Genomic DNA, 20,634 nt, shown 5'->3' with positions numbered 1-20,634 from the left:
CTGGTGGTGAAATGGCATCCTGTCTGTTCTATAAACGTACATAAGCAGGGAAGTGTGGGGGGAGGGAGGGGGGGCAGACATGTGGCAACCATCTGATTCTTTTTTTTTTTTTTTTCTTAAAACAAAAACACAAAACCAAAACCAAATAAAGTGAGTTTAATACACATCTGAAATACAGTGGGGACTTAACTGTTGGCATTGATATGGTGAGAAAAAAAAAAAAAAGAAAAAGAAAGAAAAAAGAGCTAGAGGGAGCTCTTTCAAAATTCAGAATCCCAAGGAGCATCCCAACCTTCCAAAAACTGAACAGTGTGCTTCTGAAAGATATGGACAAGAAGAAGGAGAACGCCTCTTTTCTGCGTACACGGTTCGGTAGCAGAGTCCGAGGCTGCAGAGGTCAATGTTGCACCTTTGAGGTTGCAGTGGAGAGACAGCTTAAGGCTCGGTAAGCCCAACCTTATAGCAGATATAAACATATATGTATTCTAAATCCTTTTAATCTTTTTATTGTGGTTGTACAATATTCCCTGATGGCCTGATTTGGCCGCTGAGTGTTATACAGAATCCTGAAGAGATATCAAAATTAAAAGAGGAAAAAAGAAAAAACAAACAAAAAAAAAAAAAAAAAAGAAGAGAGAGAAGTGATTAAATTGTCCGTTGAGGGAGAGAAGGAGAGGGGGATGGGGGGGAGTTTGATGGGGGAATCCTGTTTGTTGCAGTTTGTGGGACTATTCGTTGCTCTCCCTTGTCCCCTTCTTAAAATGTTACACACGCTGGTCAAACACACACAGTTCCTCCATCGCACTGCCGTGGCGATCTGTTCTGAGGATGAACAAAGACAAAAAAAAAAAGGAGCATGAAAGCCATGTTTCAAAATAAATTACATACTGTACATATAAACAGAAACATGTCATTAATCTTGACCTCTGAGTAGCTAAAAGGCAGTTTGTGTTCACTTCCTAAAGTATTCTCACCTATGTCAGCTTCTTGGCTTTGTTGTAAAGTGAATCCACGACTTTGCTCATGTTCTGAATTGTTTCCAAGGCTGCTTCGTATGTTTTGTCCACTGGAGGCTCTTCAAAAATGATCAAGACACCTTCACCCTGGTCGAGGATTCCTGCAGCAGAGTCAGAAAAATACATTTCAGTTTACACTTCAGGATTTTTGCTCTCCCCATACAGCTCGTATATCTGATATCTGTTTTACAGGAACAGATGATTCCACTGACCGTGAAACTTTTTGTCCAGAATCATCTGTGATAATTTCCTCTCAACATCCCCCTGCAAAGAAAAACACATTTGTAACGAACACGCGTTTTAAGAGATAATGGTGATTTTAACACTCAACTGCAAAAATACATACCTTTGAGAGTTTGATTAGACCTGATATGTGTTCTATCTGAAAACAGAAAGAGAGGGAAATTAAAAAGTTTCAAACCACACATTAACAAAGTTGTCCAGTCCTGCTTTCTCCACATCAGAACCATCTCCAGAGTTAAGCCGATGCTCCACCATTCAAACCTTGAAAAAAAATCATCCACACTTTTATTTTCTCTAGACTAGATTACTGCAACTCCCTCCTTTCCGGTACAACACAAAAATCCCTGTTCCACCTCCAACTGGTCCAGAACGCAGCAGTTCAGCTTCTTACTGGTTTTAACAGACAACATCACATCACCCTGATCCTGGCTTCTCTCCGTTGGCTCCCTGTTCGTTTTAGAATTGATTTTAAGATTTTACTGATCACTTTTAAAACACATCTGGGTCTGAAGCTCCAAGCTACAACCCGCCTGAGGAGATGAGGCTCCGCAGAATCAGTAGCTTCTTTTAAATCACTTCTTAAAACCCATTTTTACAGACTTGCTTTTATGTAATGTTGTCTTTAGATCATCTTTCTTTTAAACTTTTTATCATCTCTTTATTGTCTTTCTTCGCCTTCGGCCGCCATCTTTTTAAAAGGTCAGATCTGTTATTGTTTTCTGTTTCAAGTCTTTGCTTTGCGTTGTTTTACTTTTTGCTTTGTCTGTCAAAGCACTTTGTAAACTTTGTTTTTAAAAGGTGTTATATAAATAAAGATATTATTAAAAAAAATACAAGATATAAAAATTATTTTATCTTACTAAAACTTGAGCGCCATCATTTCAACAAACAAGTACAATAGTAGATACACATTTAACTTAGAATATGGACATAATGAACCACTGTTATGTTTCACCTTTTCAAAAACCATACAAGCTAAAATACACTGTGGACCAAAACACATTAATGATAACAGCAAGTAAACACTGATTAACCAACGTTTAAATTACTGACTGATTAATATGGTTGTCTTAAGTCCGGACAAGGTCACAAAACAACTGACACCACACTGAAGTACAAGAAAAGATTGTGGTAAGTTCCCTACAATAAGCCTCGGAGCTCCTTTACCTGTACTCTGGAAAACGGTTCAATGACTCGGATGAGGTTTTGTTCCAGCAGGCTGTCGTACAGCTTGGCCAGGTGAGTGTTGATAATCGGGTCGTCCCTCAGCTCCGCTCTGTACTCTGTGAGGGCCTGGAAGACGCAAAACTTTCACTTAAAAAACAAGAACAACAACAAAACTCAACAGCGAAGCAATCTGTGCAAAAAGGATTCGTACCTTTTCAAAGTCTGCTAATGATCTGTTCTTGCTGGCCTGGGCGACACATTTCAGTGCATCTGTCTGGAGGAATAAACACAAAAAAGAAAATGTAAGTGTCATAAAAAAGCTCAATTGTTTACCTGTACAACACAGAGATGTCTATCAAATAGTTGTTTTACTTCTTGAATGATTTAGTCAGTTTTAAATATTGATACTGATATTCCTAAACATTGAAATACCTACAAAAATCTTTTAATGTTCACAAAATGTCAACCAAACTGCAAGACGCAGTAGTTTATTTACTTCACAGGGTGTTTCAGGAGGTCTCATAAACAAACCAGGGCTGTTAAACACTAGAAGATGCTCATTTAGTTCAAACAGAACTAACAGTTTGAACAGTCATTTGGGTTTCAACCTTAAAATCATACTTTCAACAGCAGCATTTTCCAGGAAAAATAAAACATTTTGTCAATATTTAACACTGCTGCTCTGCCTGATCTGCTACCAGTAGGAAATGATTGGTCCTTGCCTGGCGGCCGGCGTATCGCAGGGCCAGTTTACCGCTGATCAGGGCTTGTACCTCCTCTGGTCTGAAAGAGAAATGAACAATGCCAGGCCATGCTATAGAAGTTCAAACTGTAAAACATTACACACCGAGTTTTGTGCTCTACTTACAAGTTGAGAACAATTTTGCAGAGAAGCATGTATTTGAGCGCTGTGATGGCTCGGGGGCTGTCAATGGAGTCGTAGCCCTCAAAGGCCTCGAAGAAGTAGGAGTAGGCCGTCTTCCAGTCCTTCTCTTCTGCTGCATGGATGATCCCTGCAACGACAGAGACGACACGGCGTGATAGTTACCGTCTACGGCCAAAAACAAACTGCGTCAGTCACCTTGAAAGCTGAAAGCGTCGACACTGATTGGAGAAACTTGCAGGGCTGAAATTAAACACTATAGTTATAGAGTGTTCAGTCTATTAAACGACTCGCTTATCTACACAACAGTCATTTAGAAACTTTGGTGCCGTGTTGATTTCATTGAGCGTTGCCTGACAAGGACAACTTACTCATAATAAAATTGAACATTACTGCAGTATTAAACATAAGCTCGTGTTTCCAGTTCATGCTGCTGTTGTTAAGTCACTACAAGATTCTATCAAAGCCTCACAGCTCTTCCGCCTCCAGACTGGTGAACACAAACTGTGTGACTTTGAGATGGTTATCGGTGTGGCTGAGTCACACTCACTGTTGAGGAAAGTTACTTTATGAATGGTTCTGACTGAGTCATATGAATCATAATGTTATTATACGGTCTTTGTGTAAAGGTAAGACCTACTGATGGTGCAGCATGATGGCCACAAAAATGTGATAACTAACCGCCATGAAATTGATCATAAGTTTAAATCAGAATAACCAAAAGATCATCACATGTGTGTATTTCACACTTTAGCACCCCCCAGTGGTAGCATTAAATACATACTGTGGCAGATAATACATGCACACACACACACCACCAGTTTTCATTGGGATTTTCTACTTTTTTCTGCCGACATAAACGCAAGCAATCAGAATAATGTGAAAGACGCCATCGCATGAATATTCTACACAGATAATCCTCTCCGTTCTTGTGCTCTGACTGCTGGTAGTTGGTAAAGACAGCGCGGTCTGGCAGATTCAGGGGTGAAGACAGGCGTTCAGAGTGTCGACTGCACAGTTCTCTCCTCAGCTAAGACAGGAAAATGAACCCTTGGATGAAGACGCCGCTCTCTCTCTCTCTGTTGTTCAGTACAGGATGTCTTTGTTTTAATAGTTAACAAGGTTAAGATGTTTGGAGTGGTAGCGAATAATCTCTGCAGAGTTGCTGCTTCATAAACTACACATCTCACCAAGCTGAATTTAATCATTTCCAGACGAGTCTTGTATCAAATACGGAGGTTGTAAGACGAGTCATTGCTACTTCCCTGACCCATGAACCTGGGAAGCATAACTTGACCCAGCAGTAGCACAACCCTAATAAGACGTTTTCACACAGAAGACATTTTGACATGTCATAAAAAAAGAAAAGCACAGGTGTAACTAATAACAGTAACAATGCCTGTGTTCCTTTTAAGGGAGCCAGTTGCAGGTCTGTGTTACTGTGAACGCTCATCGCTCACTGGACAATGGAACTGGGCCATCGTTAAGTTTATTAATCACATCTGTTGGCCTTTTAAAAAATGTTATAACCAAATGCATTGTGTGGTTTCTTTTATCCTACTGAGGTGTCTGATGGTAGAGCTTCTCAAACGGCAATAAAGTCAATGCAAAAACTGAGAATCACTGTATCTGAAAGTTATTTTTACACTGTTTTAATATGCTCTGTGATACTGCTAAACCCCAGCTATCTGGTAATGCACGCATCATGTAAGTACGGACATTGAAGACCACGGACCTGACTGCATGTCCAGCGCTGCCTGGAGTTTTGGAGGACAGTAGATGGCGTTGGCGGTGGTCCTGGCTGAGGTGAGGGCTGCGCGGGCCTTGGGCAGGTTACTGAGAGCGTGGTACGTCTTACTTTCAAGCAACTGAACCTCTACCAGCAGAGCTTTGTCATCCATCTTTTTCAGTTCCTGGAGCAACTGGGAGCCTGAGGGAAAGAGTTATGAGGGAGAGTTAACGACATGCGTGTTAACTGTTGCAATAACGGTTTGTAAACAGCTAGAAGGTAAATGTACAATTATAGTCCTGATGTGTGCCGTTATTTCTCACCAGGCAGCACAAATTTCCATAAAAGCAACTTGGAATGAGATTGCAAGAATAAAATACATCTCTTGAAAGTGTTTCGTGGACTAGAAGACATCTGTGTGGTATTCATGTTTGATAAACAAGTCGGGGGCCAATAGCTATGTCAGCCTTTTTGTTATGTCTGTGAAGTTAGAACACAGATGCTGAAATATACCAAAAAAAAATGTCTCTCAGTCTCTAAGCACTCACCAAGTGCCAAGGCCTCCTGGTATCTTTTGGTGTCAAAATAGAGTGAAATCAGTCGTGCCTGAGGGAAAGAGAAGAGTTCTGTTAGACAGTCGGAGAGCAGCTGTGCTTCATCTTTTGCCTTATACAAGAGCTCCTACAGGTATCACGGACAGAATATAAATAATGATCATATAATCAATAAAATCAAAAGGACATAAACCTTAGATTGGACTTATTCCGTTGTATTGACCTATTTCAACTGCATTTCTGATCATGAAGCCGTCTGATGGAAGACATGTGTGACATGTGTGTGACAGATGCATTTCTGTGCTTTAGAGTTTTACAGTCAGCATTAGTAAGCTCGGCCACAGCTCTTTGTTTCAGGCTTCTTACACAATAACTGTGACAAAACATAACATATATTATAACTTTCATGAACAATCTTTGCAGGAAACATTTCACCTTTATAAAATCTAGCTTAATATCCCATAAACTTCTATTTTTGTAATCGTTTTCCAGGTATGATGGAACATTGGGTTATTAGTCCCGATACAATGAATGTAGATGAAGTCATTTACTAAATACAGTGAGAAAAGGTGATACCATTTAACTGGTTACATGGTTCTTTAAAATGTCAATCATCATGAGCAATTCATGGCAAACAGCGAGATGTTGAAATGCCACCCACACACGTCTTGGAAGAACACGCCAAATTACAGAGAAAGCTCATACATCTCCTTGAAATACTTGTTGACATTAAGTGCCAGATAGAGGAGGTGATCTAACTGTTCTCTCAAAGGTGGAATTTAACTCTAAAGCTTCATTTATACTCCCGAGCGGACGCTCACACGGACGGCTTCGGACACCACAGACCGGGTAGTTGATGTGTTTATACTACCTTCTGGGGTCCGCTCGGGGATATATGTTCCACACAGGCGCAGTAGATCGCCGTCTACAGGAACACGACTAATTACAGGTACACGGATGTCCGCAAAGAGCCCACGCGCACACCCTCTAATGACGAACTATAATTTCAGCTTAACACATATCAAAATGCAGTATCCTGGAGCATTGCGTTATTACAATATAAGACATTTTCAACATGATGTTATGTTGTCTAAATTGTCAAAGACGGATTTAACACAAACATGGACCTTGAAATGCAAAGCACATTCTTAATAGCTGCTCCTTTTCAGGTTGATCTCGTCTGCATACATCAGGTCTCCTCTCACAGCTTGAGCTCATAGTACACGCAGTCCTGTGATGAGCGTCTCAGAGCAAACTAGGGCCTGTCAGAAGAGCGTCTGTCTTCTCAGCTTTCACTCATCTATACACGCCAGTTTCATTATGATGATTTTTGTTGTCAGAGTTCTCGGAGCCAATATGAAATCTTGTGTTGATCCTGTATTTTGTAATTCTGCCAAAATCTCCAGATATTCCTGGCTGTGAGTGTGAACCTGCTGGCAGTTCTTTGGCCACAAAGCAGCATTTTGGCTGCAATAGCAGAGTGATGTCATCATAGATCTCAGCATGTGGAGGATCATCAGTATTAGCATTATTATTATTATTATTATTGGTATTAGCACCTCGTTTTGTCACTTTCTTCAGGCAAACTTTATACATTTGCTTCATTATATTTATCAAGCTTCCTATTTTCATTTGGTTTTAACCCAAAGTACTGCCACACTGCTACACTGTGTTACATATCTCCTGGCATGTGGATCAAATCACAGCATCTCCCACTTCATGAGTCACAACTTGTTAAATTTGATACGACTCCCTTGCAGCAACTATTTATGTTAAGCGATATCGCTTTTGTTTCCACTATCATTAATCACAAACTGTGCTGAAGAGTGAGGTTCTGTGAGAGGACGAATGCATCAGCTGTTGGCTATGTGGATAATTATTGGCCGATTTAAATAACCTAAAGAAAAATCTGTATATTTCTGCCTCTTCAGCAATCAAAGTGTCAAACATAATGCAAATAATTCACCTCTAATGGCATAATTGGTGCTATAAGTTATTGCAATGGATCCAGCAATATGAGGATCTATTCTATTTACAGACAGGCTGCTGCCAGTTGATGATGGTGACCAGTAAAAATGCTGCCATGTTGCCCAATCCCAGCAGTGAAGCTTGCTGATATTTCAGTCTTTTCAGAAAACACTTTAATGATGGAATTAATAATATTTTGCACTCTTTATGCTGCTGCAAAAGCACCCACGAGCCTGTTCTAATCCTCCTTACCTCCAGAGCCTGTCGTAGGAAGGTCCTCTTCTCGGCCTTGGCCCACTCAATGCATTCAAGACACAGCTCGACCTCCTGCCCTGTTGCTGCCTCCATGTCGAGGAAGAGGTCCAGCAGAGAACGGACCAGCCGGGCCGCCTTGGCCTTGCTGATAGAGATCAGGAAAGGCCTGACGAATTTCAGCAGACCCCCCAGCTCTGGAGACAGCCGTGAAAGGAAATGTATCAGAAATACTTCAGAGATTTATAGTATAAGTAGTGAGAGACGGTTCAAGTAGATCTGGGGCTTAGATGAAAACTTCATTTATACTGTTGAGTTGAAACGTTACCTGCTGCCTGTCCTGTCTTGGCCAGGAGAGTCCCGAGCTCCAGGATGCTCTGTTCTTTAACCCTGACAGCTTCCTCATCGTTCTCTTGAACATCTCTCCTCACTGTTACAGAAAGACAACAAGTTCACATTAGAAACTTTTTATTCTTCTAAATCCTCCAATATGATGCAACCTGTGAATTTTATACTTGGCAGAGAACTATAGTGAGACATTAATTCAACATACCAAGTATGGTTTCTGGACTTTTAAACTTTGGAAACCATTATTTTACTTCTCATATTTATTTTTAAACCCACACATAAATCTTACAGCTACAGATTAGAGCTGCAATGATTACTTTATAAAGCAATTAGTCAACTGACAGATAATTAATCACCAAATATCTTAATAATTGTTTAATCATTTTTAGTCATTTTTAAAGAAAAAGCTCTCTGATTCCAGCTTCTCAAATGTTAATTTAGTCTTCTATGATAGTAAACTAAATATCAGGGTTGTGGACTGTCAGTCAGGACAAAAGAAGACATTTGAGGATGTCATGTTGGGTTTTGGGAAACAGTGATCAACACTTTTCACCATTTTCTGATATTCTACAGACCAGGTGACTAATCGTGTAATTGAGAAAATAACCAACAAATTCATTGATAATGAAAATAATCATTAGTTGTAGCCGTACTAAGGCTTATTCACATTATTGATGAATCATATGCCTTACTTTATAAAATTCCAGGAACCGGGTGAATGATGGCAATAACAATGTCCCAAAGTCCAAAGTTAGGTCTTAAAATAGCTTTTTAGTCAAATAAACAGTCCAAAACCCAAATATGTTCAATTTACAAGACTGTAAAACAGAGTGAAGCAGCTAATCCTCACATCTGAGAGGCTAGAAGCAGTGAATGTTTGGCTTTATGCCTGATAAATGATCTACACCACTTAAAATTTTTGTGGAGTGACTTTCTGTTGAATGTCTCATAAAAGTGTGTTTTTTTGGCGCACACATGGTTTTATCATTTCAATATGTATAAACATAGTCCACTCCACAGAATCTTTGTCATTTTCTGTCCCTTTCTTACTGTTATGTTTGTGTTTATTGCTTAAAGTTCTCTGTTGACATCTGGACCACACTGAATTCCTTATACTTGCTACTTAGCCAATAAATATAATAAATAAATCTGATTTTTAAAAAAATAGATTAATCAAATAATCACTGTGACAAAGAACTAAATGTTAGGTTAAAGATTATTTACATCTGGGAGAAAAAACAGTGTAGCAGGACCAGCGATGGAAAGTAACTAAGTACATTTACTCAAGTACAATTTTGAGGTACTTGTACTTGATGCTACTAACACTTCACTACATTTCAGAGGGAAATATTGTACTTTCTCCACTACATGTATTTGACAGCTTTAGTTAAAATTCAGATTAATATTTTACATAAAATAATATCTTCTAATAGTCTAACTTATCTTCTCTTTTCTGTTTTAAAAATTGTTTGGGCAGTTTGTGTGAAAGGTGCTTTATAAATAAAGTATGATACTCTTATATAATATGATATAATATGATGCAGTACTATTACTATTAATCTACTCAAAGTATCTGAAACTGGCTACACATTGATAAACTACAACATTAAAATACTCTTACATGTATTTGTTAATGATAAAAACAAACAATATAATATAACACTCTAAAATAAGCCATTCTGCATAAACAGTACTTTTTTCTGATAACACTTCTGTACTTTTACTTAAGTAACATTTTGAATTCAGAAATTTTACTTACAATGGAATATTTTTAGATGACAGTATTTCTAATTTTACTTGAAGTAAAACTGTTTTAAAAATGTTTTTCTTCTCATTCCTACAGTTGGATGTTTGAGCTTCGCTGTGTAGAGTTTGACACTAGAAGGCTGTTTTTACATTCAACTGCTGGAAGTGGAAAGTTTCTTATTGCTCATTGAAAATCTGACTTTAAAGCTTGTGTCTACAGGTAGGATTTGTGACATCACAACTATTTTGAAAGCCAATCCTGGTCCAATATTCAACTTGGACAAGTGTGATGTGGAAACTCCAAGCCTCCAGTGTACAAAACACTAAGAACTGACTTTACAGTGAAGTAGGAGACATCTTGAGTCCAGCTGTTAAACTTTTGAAATGAAACATATTCATAGAGAGAAGCAGTGGATATAATTTTAAAGGACTTTTATACTGTAATTGTCCTTTTTTGTGTCTGTGGAAAAAAAACATTATTGTTCCAAGCAGAGTATTTCTATATTTCCTCATAAATGTCTGGAGGGGATCTTTAAGTAAAGGATCAGAATACTTCTACCACCACTGACAGCTACTGGACTAGTGTGACAAGGCAGTTTGAGGACAGTGATGTCTGAGGGAACTGTTTACAGTTCATAGTAATGAAAGTCCCATTTGTCATTAGTATACGCAGACATAAACACACGAGAAAACCTTGGCCAACCACTTATATTTTGTCCCGTTGTCAGTAAAACATAAAGTTTTCTTCGCTTTTCTCACTGTGGTACTAAGATGGTTTGAGGCTTTTGACAACAAGCTAATGACGTTAGCCACAATAGTAACTATGCTAACGTGGGTGTCTCAAGTAGAGCTAATAGCAGTTAGCTATTACAAAGACACAGCATCACAAGATCCAAATACATTGTCCAAAACATAATATTACTGATAGCCGTAACACATTTCACGGCCCGGCCTAAAGTTAGCACAGGAGCTAACGAGCTAACAAGCTAACATCCAGTTACCGTTACATTCAACAGTGAGTCAGCACGGAGCACCGCCGGCTCCGGCTAGCACGCACACCTCGCCAGCTAGCACCGACCGAGAAATAACAAACCCCGGTGGACAGAGGGAAAATGTCCGTTTCAAAACACCTACCTATTGAGTGGAGAATGTCGATAGAGGCGTTGCGGTCCGTGCTAATGAGAGACTGAGCTCTCTGAAACTCAACCACTGCTGCAGCCGCCATCTTCCTTATTCAAATGCTGCTTGAATGAGAATTACGTGCGGGCACTACGTTACTTAGCGTATGTGACGTCACTGTGCCACTTGCATGTCGGGATTGAGGCTTTTTGGGAAATGTAGTCCTACCGAAAATAGGTCGTTCAAATTAGACTCTCTTTATTGTCAGTCCATCCACATGCCAGTATTACATTTGGGATGTATGACTGCCTGCATGTTAAACAGGTAGACAGTGCGAGACATAAAACACACGACATAAAACGTTAAGGATATAAACTGAACAATCTGTGCATAACATAATTGTGCAAGAGATGAAGACTGTGGTGCAAAAAACAATATAGACTATAAAACAGGACATTAGTGCAAAGACACCGTAAAATGCAGGTAAAACAGAGTAAACAGATTTAAAATGTATCAAAAGCTCCCTTTTCTACGCATTTGATTACAGGGTTGTATTATGGAAGTATTAAGAGAATAAAATGTATTATTATTATTATTATTATTATTATTATTATTATTATTATTATTATTATTATTATTATTATTATTATTATTAACATATTTTATTGTTAGAAGTAGTAGTAGTAGTAGTAGTAGTAGTAGTAGTAGTAGTAGTAGTATTGTTATTATTATCCCATGCAATGTTATTCATTGCAGAAGATGTAGGCTATTTAAAAACACCAATTTAGTTGTACTGAATCTACGTAGGCTGATACACCAAGAATCACTACATTAGAACAATTGCTTCTAAAATTCTTTAAATAAAAACAGCTATACATATAAATCTATAAATTTTCTAATTGGACGGATGGAATCAAAATCACAGTCCTCAAAGCTGTATCTAACAGCACAACTCATAAAAAACAAAAAACAAAAAAAACCCAAATGTGACTAAAATAAGGTTGTAAATATCAGCGTCACTATTGCACAGATCATGCTGTAGCCTGTGACTCATATAGGTTACAGGTAGAGGCTGTTATCATAGAGCAGGTCACCCACGCGTTCCCACAGCTAATATTTAGTGCCAGTATTTTAAAAAAAAAAGAAAAAAAGATTGAATTGAAAATGAAACAAATTTCAATTTCAATTTGTGCAATGTTTTGTGCAGAACTGTATTCTTGGTGGGAAAGCAGGACACAATCCTGTGAAACCATATAGGCTAAAATAATGTAACTGCAGCGTAGTTTATATAGAAAGAGCACATGGTGGAACTCTGATTTAGACTATTTTCGTTTATAGCTAGTATATGTGGTCAAAGGGGATTATTTTCCTAAAAGGAAAAAATATATATCATTAAGGTTCACATGCACACTGGAGAGTAATTTAAGAATACACCTTATTAGCTAGGGGATTAAAATAGGACAAACACAAAGGACTAAGCAACTGGGGTGCTTATAGAAACCTATGACTACCAGCTCACTTCATATTTAAGTGTTTACAAATGAATGTTGGTGGTTTGGTGGGGATGATGCCATATGTTATGTAGAAAAACATCCTCTGAGTTCACTGGGTTCAGTGTGCTCGAGTGCCTGCTGTGTGTGGCTATAGGCGGAGTTGTTTCCCCAGCAGAAACAGCACCGCGCACAGAGCGCAGAGCGGCGCCCCACCACCGCCTTTGCGTCAACTATCCTCTCACACAGTCAGTGTGACACAACACAACATCAGCCCCTCGCAGCATCCGCATCTCACGGCCAGGAGGACCAGGAGCACATCTTCATCCAAGCATCCATTCCACAACTGCCCACCATCGTCTGCGCACCGCCGACACCAGGCGTGTTCATCCACAAGCTTGTGTTTTTATCGTGTGTGTGCCTCGCCTCGGATTATTCTCTCTATTGCATTTATATTCTCTGGGATGATTTTATGTTTTAATCGCGTTTTATAAGGAAAAACAGGCTTGAGACGCGGAGCATCATCGTTACAGCGCGATTATTTTTCCTCATTGAGCTGGAAATCTGGTAAGTTTGTTTTATTTTTTTTTTGGAACACATTCGTGCTGAATGTGCAGCAGTTTAGATCGGAACTGCAGATTTTTGGTGGATTCATTATATGTGAAATGGGAAGAGAGTGATGCGCAGCTGCGTCTTAACTGGGAAATATGAGAATAAATTGGCATAAAGAGGACGTGAAACTATAGGCAGCCATATTCACCGAGATATTTAGAGATATTAACGGATAAAAGGGGATTTTTTTTTCTTCATTTTTAAGCCACCGCCTATTATGGGCAGCGTTCTCATTTCGACGCAGACGCTCAGTTTCAGCACCATGGAGAGCAGCCGATGTACACAACTCCTCATCACAGAAGAAGAAGATCAATAAATCCTTTAATTTTACTCCACTGGTGTCACATTCAAAGCTGATATTTTGTATTTTCGCCTCCACGATTGAGGGATCAGACATCAGATTGATAGAGGGTGATGGAATGAAGGATTGAACACGCTCGGATCCTGCGCAAGTGAGCAATGTCGATCTATCGACCGTCTTTATATGGATACTGTAGCTGCTGCAGTGAGGAAGAAAATACGTCGAGCACATAAAGAATCATATCTCTGTTTATTTTTTAGAGGGAGGTAAACAAGATCTTGGCTTTGTGTTTTAACATGCTGAGTCCTATAGGCGTCAAACCCGACCTTCACCTGTTATTATGGTGTTTACGTTGCTGGCGTCCATTTTAGCGAGATGGTGGCGCGTGGTTCATTCTGGTATATCGGTCATTGCTCATAAAATATGGATCTCTCATTATGAAATGTTTATGAATTCACCATATAGGACCCATTAACAATCAGATATGCGATAGAATTCCTGATAAACAATTGTGTTTATGATTTTTTTCTTGCTCTGTAATCTACTGCAGATGAATGAAAGCTGGAGGACAATTTCACACTAGATTCTTTATAACGTTTGTGTGATTTTCCCGCTAATTACATCGATCATTTGCAGCAAGGAGGAATCTATACTGTTTGAATTAATGAGAATAAGCTATAGGCTGATCCATTCCACCATTTACTGAGTCAAATCAATGCTGCTAATAAGCCTGAGGTATCCTGCTGATAAACCGCTCGCATTATGGGAACATTACAGCAGAAACTGATCTGATGTAATCTGAATAATAGTAACAGATCTTATATGAGATCGAATACATTTCATTTGCTATTTGGATATATCCGTGATTGATTTAAAGGCATGGGATTTTCTACCAATTATTTTTCTGATTATTGATTTTTTCTGCTTCCAGCGGTGCCCACCCGGAGACGCAGACGGAGAGCTGAAATACAACAGAGACCGTCTCAGTCAAGGTGATCGTTATCCCATCAGAGAGCTCTTTACAGGACAATCTCCTCCTATAGGCTTTAGATGCCCAACGGCAGCTTGTAGCCCGGGACTCCCCGCTCCCAGAAGCTTTGAGACCCTCAGGATCTCCTCTGGCAGACACTCTTCTGACCCAGCGAGGCTAAAGCCCCTGGACGCCTCCGAGCAGTCACCATGGGAACCGTGCTGTCTTTGTCACCTAGCTACCGAAAGGCGGCTCTCTTTGAGGATGGACCGGCCACTGTGGGCCACTACACAGCTGTCCAGAACAGCAAGAACGCCAAAGACAAGAACCTGAAGCGCCACTCGCTCATCAACGTCCTCCCATGGAAGCGGATTGTAGCAGTGTCAGCCAAGAAGAAGGGCTCCAAGAAGGTGCAGCCCAACGGCAACTACCAGAACAATGTCACCCACCTGAACAACGAAAACCTGAAGAAGTCGCAGTCCTGCGCCAACCTGTCCACCTTCACCCAGGATCAGAGCACTCCAGCTCTCACCAAGAGCTCCAACAACACAGCATCGTCTGTCAAGAAGGCCCCTCTGGCTAACTCCAATGTGGCCCCCGGGACCCCAAAGAGAGTGATTGTCCAGGCCTCCACTAGTGAGCTGCTGCGCTGCCTCGGGGAGTTTCTGTGCCGGCGTTGTTACCGGCTGAAACACCTGTCACCCACTGATCCTGTGCTGTGGCTGCGCAGCGTGGACCGCTCCCTGCTGCTGCAAGGCTGGCAGGACCAGGGATTCATCACCCCTGCAAACGTGGTCTTTGTCTACATGCTGTGCCGTGACGTGGTCTCCTCCGAGGTGGCCACGGAGCACGAGCTGCAGGCCGTGCTGCTCACCTGCCTCTACCTGTCTTACTCCTACATGGGCAACGAGATCTCCTACCCACTCAAGCCCTTCTTGGTGGAGAGCTCCAAGGAGACCTTCTGGGACCGCTGCCTGTCCATCATCAACCTGATGAGCGCCAAAATGCTCCAGATCAACTCTGACCCGCACTACTTCACTCAGGTGTTCGCCGACCTGAAGAATGAGAGCCAGAAGGAGGAGGAGAGGAGCCGCTTGCTCATCGGCCTGGACCGGTGAGGGGATGCTAGGGGGAGGGGGAGGGGGAGGGAGGGGGAGCAGAGGGGTCAGGGGGAGGTGGGGCATACTCCAGTCTGGCATTTTGACAAGTCTGAAAGCTGATGCTATTTATTTATTATTGTCCAAACGGTGCAGTGGAGGCTTTGCCAAGTAGGAAGTATTTGACATTAATGACACCTGAGCTTTTTATCTCGTCAGACTGACAACATAATCTTCAACTCTGAATATATTTTGACTGAAATGTCAGTTTTGATTGTGTTCGAGGGGAAACAAGTTGCAATGGTCTCCAATTATGAGGCATTGAGTTTCTGCAAAAAGCAAACCCTCTTCTGCCTTTAGATGTATGTATCAGGCCAAATTCTATTTTCAAAGAAGCAAAGGATGGATTTTCTGTGAGAACCTGAGAATGAAAGCTTTTTTGACAATGATATATAAACACACACACACACATACACACACACACACACACACACACACACACACACACACACACACACACACATACAAAAAAAAATGCCAGACTTGGGTAAATCCTTTGCTAAAATACAGATATATATCTATATGAAATACTGGAAAAAAAACAATTCAGACAAAAAGACAAAAAAAAAAAAAACAACAACAAAAAAACCAAGAGAAAACATTAGAAAAGGAAGCATACATCTACAGCAATGAATGTGGACAGGACTGAGGCTGCAGCAGCCTGCCAGTGACCTTCTGACTGTTTGACGATGATGATGTGCACTGCCTACTGCAGGAGGGTGAGGGCCATCGCCTGACTGGCTTTCTTCATGCATCAAGGATGAACAGGCGTCCCCCCCCCCCCCCCCACCCCCGGCTGCAAACCCTGGCTCTTTGGAATGCCAACAACCCCTCGTCTCCTCCATTAATATGGATACGACTGGACTTTTTCTTTTTTTTTTTTTTTTTTTTTTTTGCTGCAATGCATATCTGGCCATCTAGGATAGAACAGCAGAGGCCCGTCAATGCTGGATCCATATTTTTGTGGGTTTCTGTTTGTGGCTCTATTACAGCAGGACATATACAGAACTGGATGGACTATAAGCAAGCATTGCATTGTGGGACTTTTGATAAATAAAAAAAAGACAACAGTCAGAGGATGTATGGCCTTTGATGAATGGTCATACTGTGTGTGTTCAGAAATACCTACTTTATTTTCATCTAGAAAAAAAATAAAACAAGTTAATGGATGTTTTACTCCCCAGAGGTTTTACACCTATGGAGGCTTATTTATTGCTTTTCTGGAACAAGTTTTCTTTCATTTTTCTTTTTCTTTTTTTACCTAGAAAAATGTAATGTTTTGCACGTGTGCCATGCAATTTTACAGAGTTTCCAGGAGGGCAGGAGCAATGATTACTTTCTTTTCTTTTTACTTGATTTGTAAACCAACTGCATCTGCATTAGAGAATGCTGTGAACAAAGTGACACTAGTTTATTTAGCTATGCTTGCTAAAATAGGCTATTTGTTTACCAGGGAATTCTTTTTGTACTTTTGTCGATAGGTTGTGTTGCAACCACTTTGGAATGATGTTTGATTTTGTGCTTATGATTCAGCATAGAAAATGTTAAAACAGTGCCATATCTTTGATGAAAATCCCACAGGACACTCTGAAATACTGCAGCGTATGTCCGGTTGTTGAATGATGGGGTGGATTTTCATCTACTAATAACTACTTACTGACACCTAATTTATTGCCATTTGCATATTTATTATTTTTGGCACATTCAATGTAAATGAAAGATCATGATGAAAGACTTTGGAGAAGGGAAGGACATGAGAAGGGGTTTTGTTGGTATAGCAGGTGTGCTTATCTTTGGTGGGAATGAAGATTGATCCTGGTTTATGCAAATGAATGTTGCAGGGATTTTATCGATGAATATCTAATTAAAGCCCTTAGCTCAAAACCAATGTTAAATCTGACCATCACCAAAGCGACATCATCAAGGACACCTTGACAGAACAACACATCACTGGCCTTATATGGACCTTAAGAAAAAAATGCCCTGAAAACATCTTTTTTGTCCTGCACGAGGAGCCAAAACCAACCTGCTGTCCCACATATCAGAGAGAGAGAGAGAGAAAGCACAGACATTTTTTTCAATGACACTCGTTCAGCATCAATGCAGAAAAGCACAGCTTACCTTGAGGATAATCCATCAGCATCGCCTCTGTGTAAATCAAACGTGAGGTGACGTCACATTCATCCATGGGCTGGAAGGAGATGAGTTAGATTGCATTTGACCTTCATAGGAATCATTTCAATCAGAGGAGCCGCCAGACTTAAATGACAGACTCCAACAGACCGGGGAACACCATGGCAACCAAAAGCTAGAAAGCATGCAGGACATTTGAGATATGCAGCTTTTTATTTTCATATGTAGGGAAATAGTTAAAGCTATCTCTGTAATGACTGCAATCACTGCTGAGGGGAAAATGAAGTCAGTGTTACGATCAAACACAGCCACAGTATAGATAACAGTAAGGAAAACGTGTTTACTGGTTCTCACATCTCATCTCAATGCAGACAAATTGTGCACACTCTATCAGAGAAAATGAGCAGCTCTGACGGTCACAATCTGTGGCCTCCTCTGCTGTGGGACTGCGGCTGCCATATGGAGTTAGTTTGGAGCGTTTGTACCGGCACAATAGGGGGGGGGACATGCACTTTGGATGGGCTTCTGTTCTGGCAGAAAAAAAAACAAAGAAAAGCAGGGCATCAAAACGAGACCACGTATCTTTTTTCTCTGTGTCCACTTGCCCCCCGACTTCACTTGAAATGTGCCATTTTTTTTTGTTTTTTTTTTCCCACTTGCATCATTGAGTAGTCGTTTGAGAAAAATACTTTCAAAAGCTTATAAAATATGAAAAAAGACTCAAAAGTGATAGTTAAAAGATTTCTGTCAAATTCATTTTTCTGTATCTTGTTGCGTACTTTGTAGATAAAAAAAACAAAAAAATGAACCAGTGGTTATGAACTTTGAAAAAGAGAGGCATTCGATGGCTGCATGTGTGAGTGAATGTGTGAATGCACATGTGTGTGTGTGTGTGTGTATACGTGTGAATGGCAGCGTTTTATTTGTACAGAAGAATGTGTGACATGTTTTCTTATGGAAAAGGAACATACACCAACCACACTGGTACCAGGACTCGGTTTTTCCCTTGGTGGGTGAGGGAGGGGTGTCGACGCTGTTCAATAAAAATGTTCTTTTTTTTGAAAAATACAAAAAAGCTGTTGCTGTAATTGAGACTTTTTTCAGTTCGTTTATGCTTATTTTAATTTATTTTTGTACTGTGATGGAAAATAAAAATGCACTGATCGTTCAAGACGGCTACTTGTGTTTTTATACATCCAGCTTTGGACTGAATCTAGTTAGATATCTTCTTAAAATACCTTTATCTCAGTGAGAACATCGTTCTCTTTTCATGAATACAATTACAAACATTAACACCTGGAAGCTGCAGTACAACCACAGTCACTGAGCTCCACCATTGGAGCAGTTGGAAGGGAGTTAAGGGCCTTGCTCAAGGGCACCTCAGTCTTCACTTTCCCCGCACACATTCATCCTTTAACTGTCAATGTGTGCCATCAGGGAAAAAAGCCTGAACTTCCAAACCTCTTTGCTTTTCATTCTTTGTCTGGGTTTCACTGTTTTGGCTCAATACCAAGTCGGTGAAACAATCAACAATCACTTCTTGTTGAATCACTCCTGAAGTGTAGGCCATCAGTTGTAGGATTTTTGGTTTGATGCCAAACTCCTGCTGTCTACATGTTGAAGTGTCCTCAAGCAAGACACTGAAGCCCACATGGCTCCCAATCAGTGTTCAGGATTTAAAAAAAAGCAAGATGCTTCAGACAAAAGCGGCTCCCGATTTCATTCCACATTGAGTGAATTGTAAAACAGGAAGGAGTACAGCAAAGAAATATGATTTCTTGTTCTGCTCAATCAACAGTAATAGATCAAGGTTCTCATTCTAACTAAAGAGTGCACTGATTAGTGTCTCCTCGCTGATTGCTCTGGTGCAGCAACCTTCAAACATCTTTACACATCAGAGCAGCCCAGCAGCCAAATGGTTACTCTGCATGCCTCATAAGCTCAATATCACTGATTCGATTCCAGCCGGAGACCTTTGATGCACGTCATAGCAGCCATCTCTCTGGCCTTGTTTACTCTCTGCCACTTCACTATCAACTGTCCCATAAAGGCAAAATGCCAAGAAAAAGTCTTTGTACATGATATTGGATGGCACATTGGCTGGAGACCACCATCTTTAGTGCTGCTGATCAAAGCTGCGTCTCAGTTCCAACATCATCCAACATGTTCAAAGTGTGTAGCTTTGACATAATTTAAAACTGGATTTTATTTAACATTAATAGATATATAAAAGTAGATATCGTTACAATAATGTTTTCAATCCAGACATAATGATTGCTAATGTTTGGTCTCCCATTTTTGTATCTTTTTCATTAGATTTGCATTTGCAGGTGTTATAATGGACTGAGGTTGGTGGGAAGTTCCCACTGTGCCAAATCACAAGTTCTTTTTTATTATAACTTCCTGAATTAGTCCACAATCTTTCCATTCCCCAACAGCAACTGCACATGTACAAAAGAATCACTGCTGTAACTCCAAATAAACCGAGTGCCCCCAACATAGATTAGCTTGGGTCAGTTCACTCTGCACACATCACTCACTGTCCATTAATTCCCATTCATTTAACCACCAGGTCAGTCAGTCAGTCGTGTTTTACATAGTCACTGCCCTTGAGGACAGAGAAGTCATCCCAGTCTCTGCGGCGAGAAAAGTCATCCATCAGCCGGCGGATTATAAACCCCTCCTGAGGTAGCTGGTGATGGCTGACACGGTGGTAAAGGGAAGCGGCGTCGTCATGCCGACCGCAGAGGTTTTAACCATCACCGACGTCACTCGGTGAAACAGCTGTTAGTGGGTGGATTAACGTAGAGATTTACCCAGATATTACCACATCACACGTTACAGACAAACAGCTGGCCTCAGGAAACATTTGACTCAACACACCATCAGTCTTTGCATGCAGATGACACACAACACAAGCTTAAAAAAATGACAGAGAAGCAGATA

The 20,634-nt window shown here is 40.4% G+C and overlaps 2 protein-coding genes across 3 annotated transcripts; one reads left to right on the top strand and one right to left on the bottom strand.

Annotated features, from left to right (window-relative positions):
* Positions 1-490: 490 nt before the first annotated feature.
* Positions 491-11,164, bottom strand: psmd11b (proteasome 26S subunit, non-ATPase 11b). 2 transcript variants are annotated; one of them, XM_044338063.1, is made up of 13 exons: positions 11,041-11,164; positions 8,141-8,242; positions 7,813-8,009; positions 5,587-5,644; positions 5,045-5,239; positions 3,295-3,439; positions 3,149-3,209; positions 2,638-2,700; positions 2,427-2,552; positions 1,363-1,398; positions 1,229-1,280; positions 975-1,117; positions 491-822 (listed from the first exon to the last, which is right to left on the bottom strand). In XM_044338063.1, exons 1-12 carry the CDS (start codon positions 11,129-11,131, stop codon positions 975-977), a joined length of 1,269 nt encoding a protein of 422 aa, XP_044193998.1. In that variant the 5' UTR covers positions 11,132-11,164; the 3' UTR covers positions 491-822. The 2 variants fall into 2 exon arrangements, with proteins under 2 accessions (XP_044193998.1, XP_044193999.1); XM_044338064.1 differs by having other exon boundaries at positions 491-817.
* Positions 11,165-12,765: 1,601 nt separating this feature from the next.
* Positions 12,766-15,527, top strand: cdk5r1b (cyclin-dependent kinase 5, regulatory subunit 1b (p35)). Its single transcript, XM_044336788.1, has 2 exons — positions 12,766-13,082; positions 14,360-15,527. Exon 2 carries the CDS (start codon positions 14,608-14,610, stop codon positions 15,514-15,516), a length of 909 nt encoding a protein of 302 aa, XP_044192723.1. The 5' UTR covers positions 12,766-13,082; positions 14,360-14,607; the 3' UTR covers positions 15,517-15,527.
* The last annotated feature ends 5,107 nt before the right edge of the window (positions 15,528-20,634 follow it).

The sequence above is a fragment of the Thunnus albacares genome, chromosome 20 (genome assembly GCF_914725855.1).
Source record: "Thunnus albacares chromosome 20, fThuAlb1.1, whole genome shotgun sequence".
NCBI classification, from domain to species: Eukaryota; Metazoa; Chordata; class Actinopteri; order Scombriformes; family Scombridae; genus Thunnus; species Thunnus albacares.
Note: the sequence above shows the minus strand (reverse complement) of the source record. Positions and strands in the feature narration are given on the sequence as shown.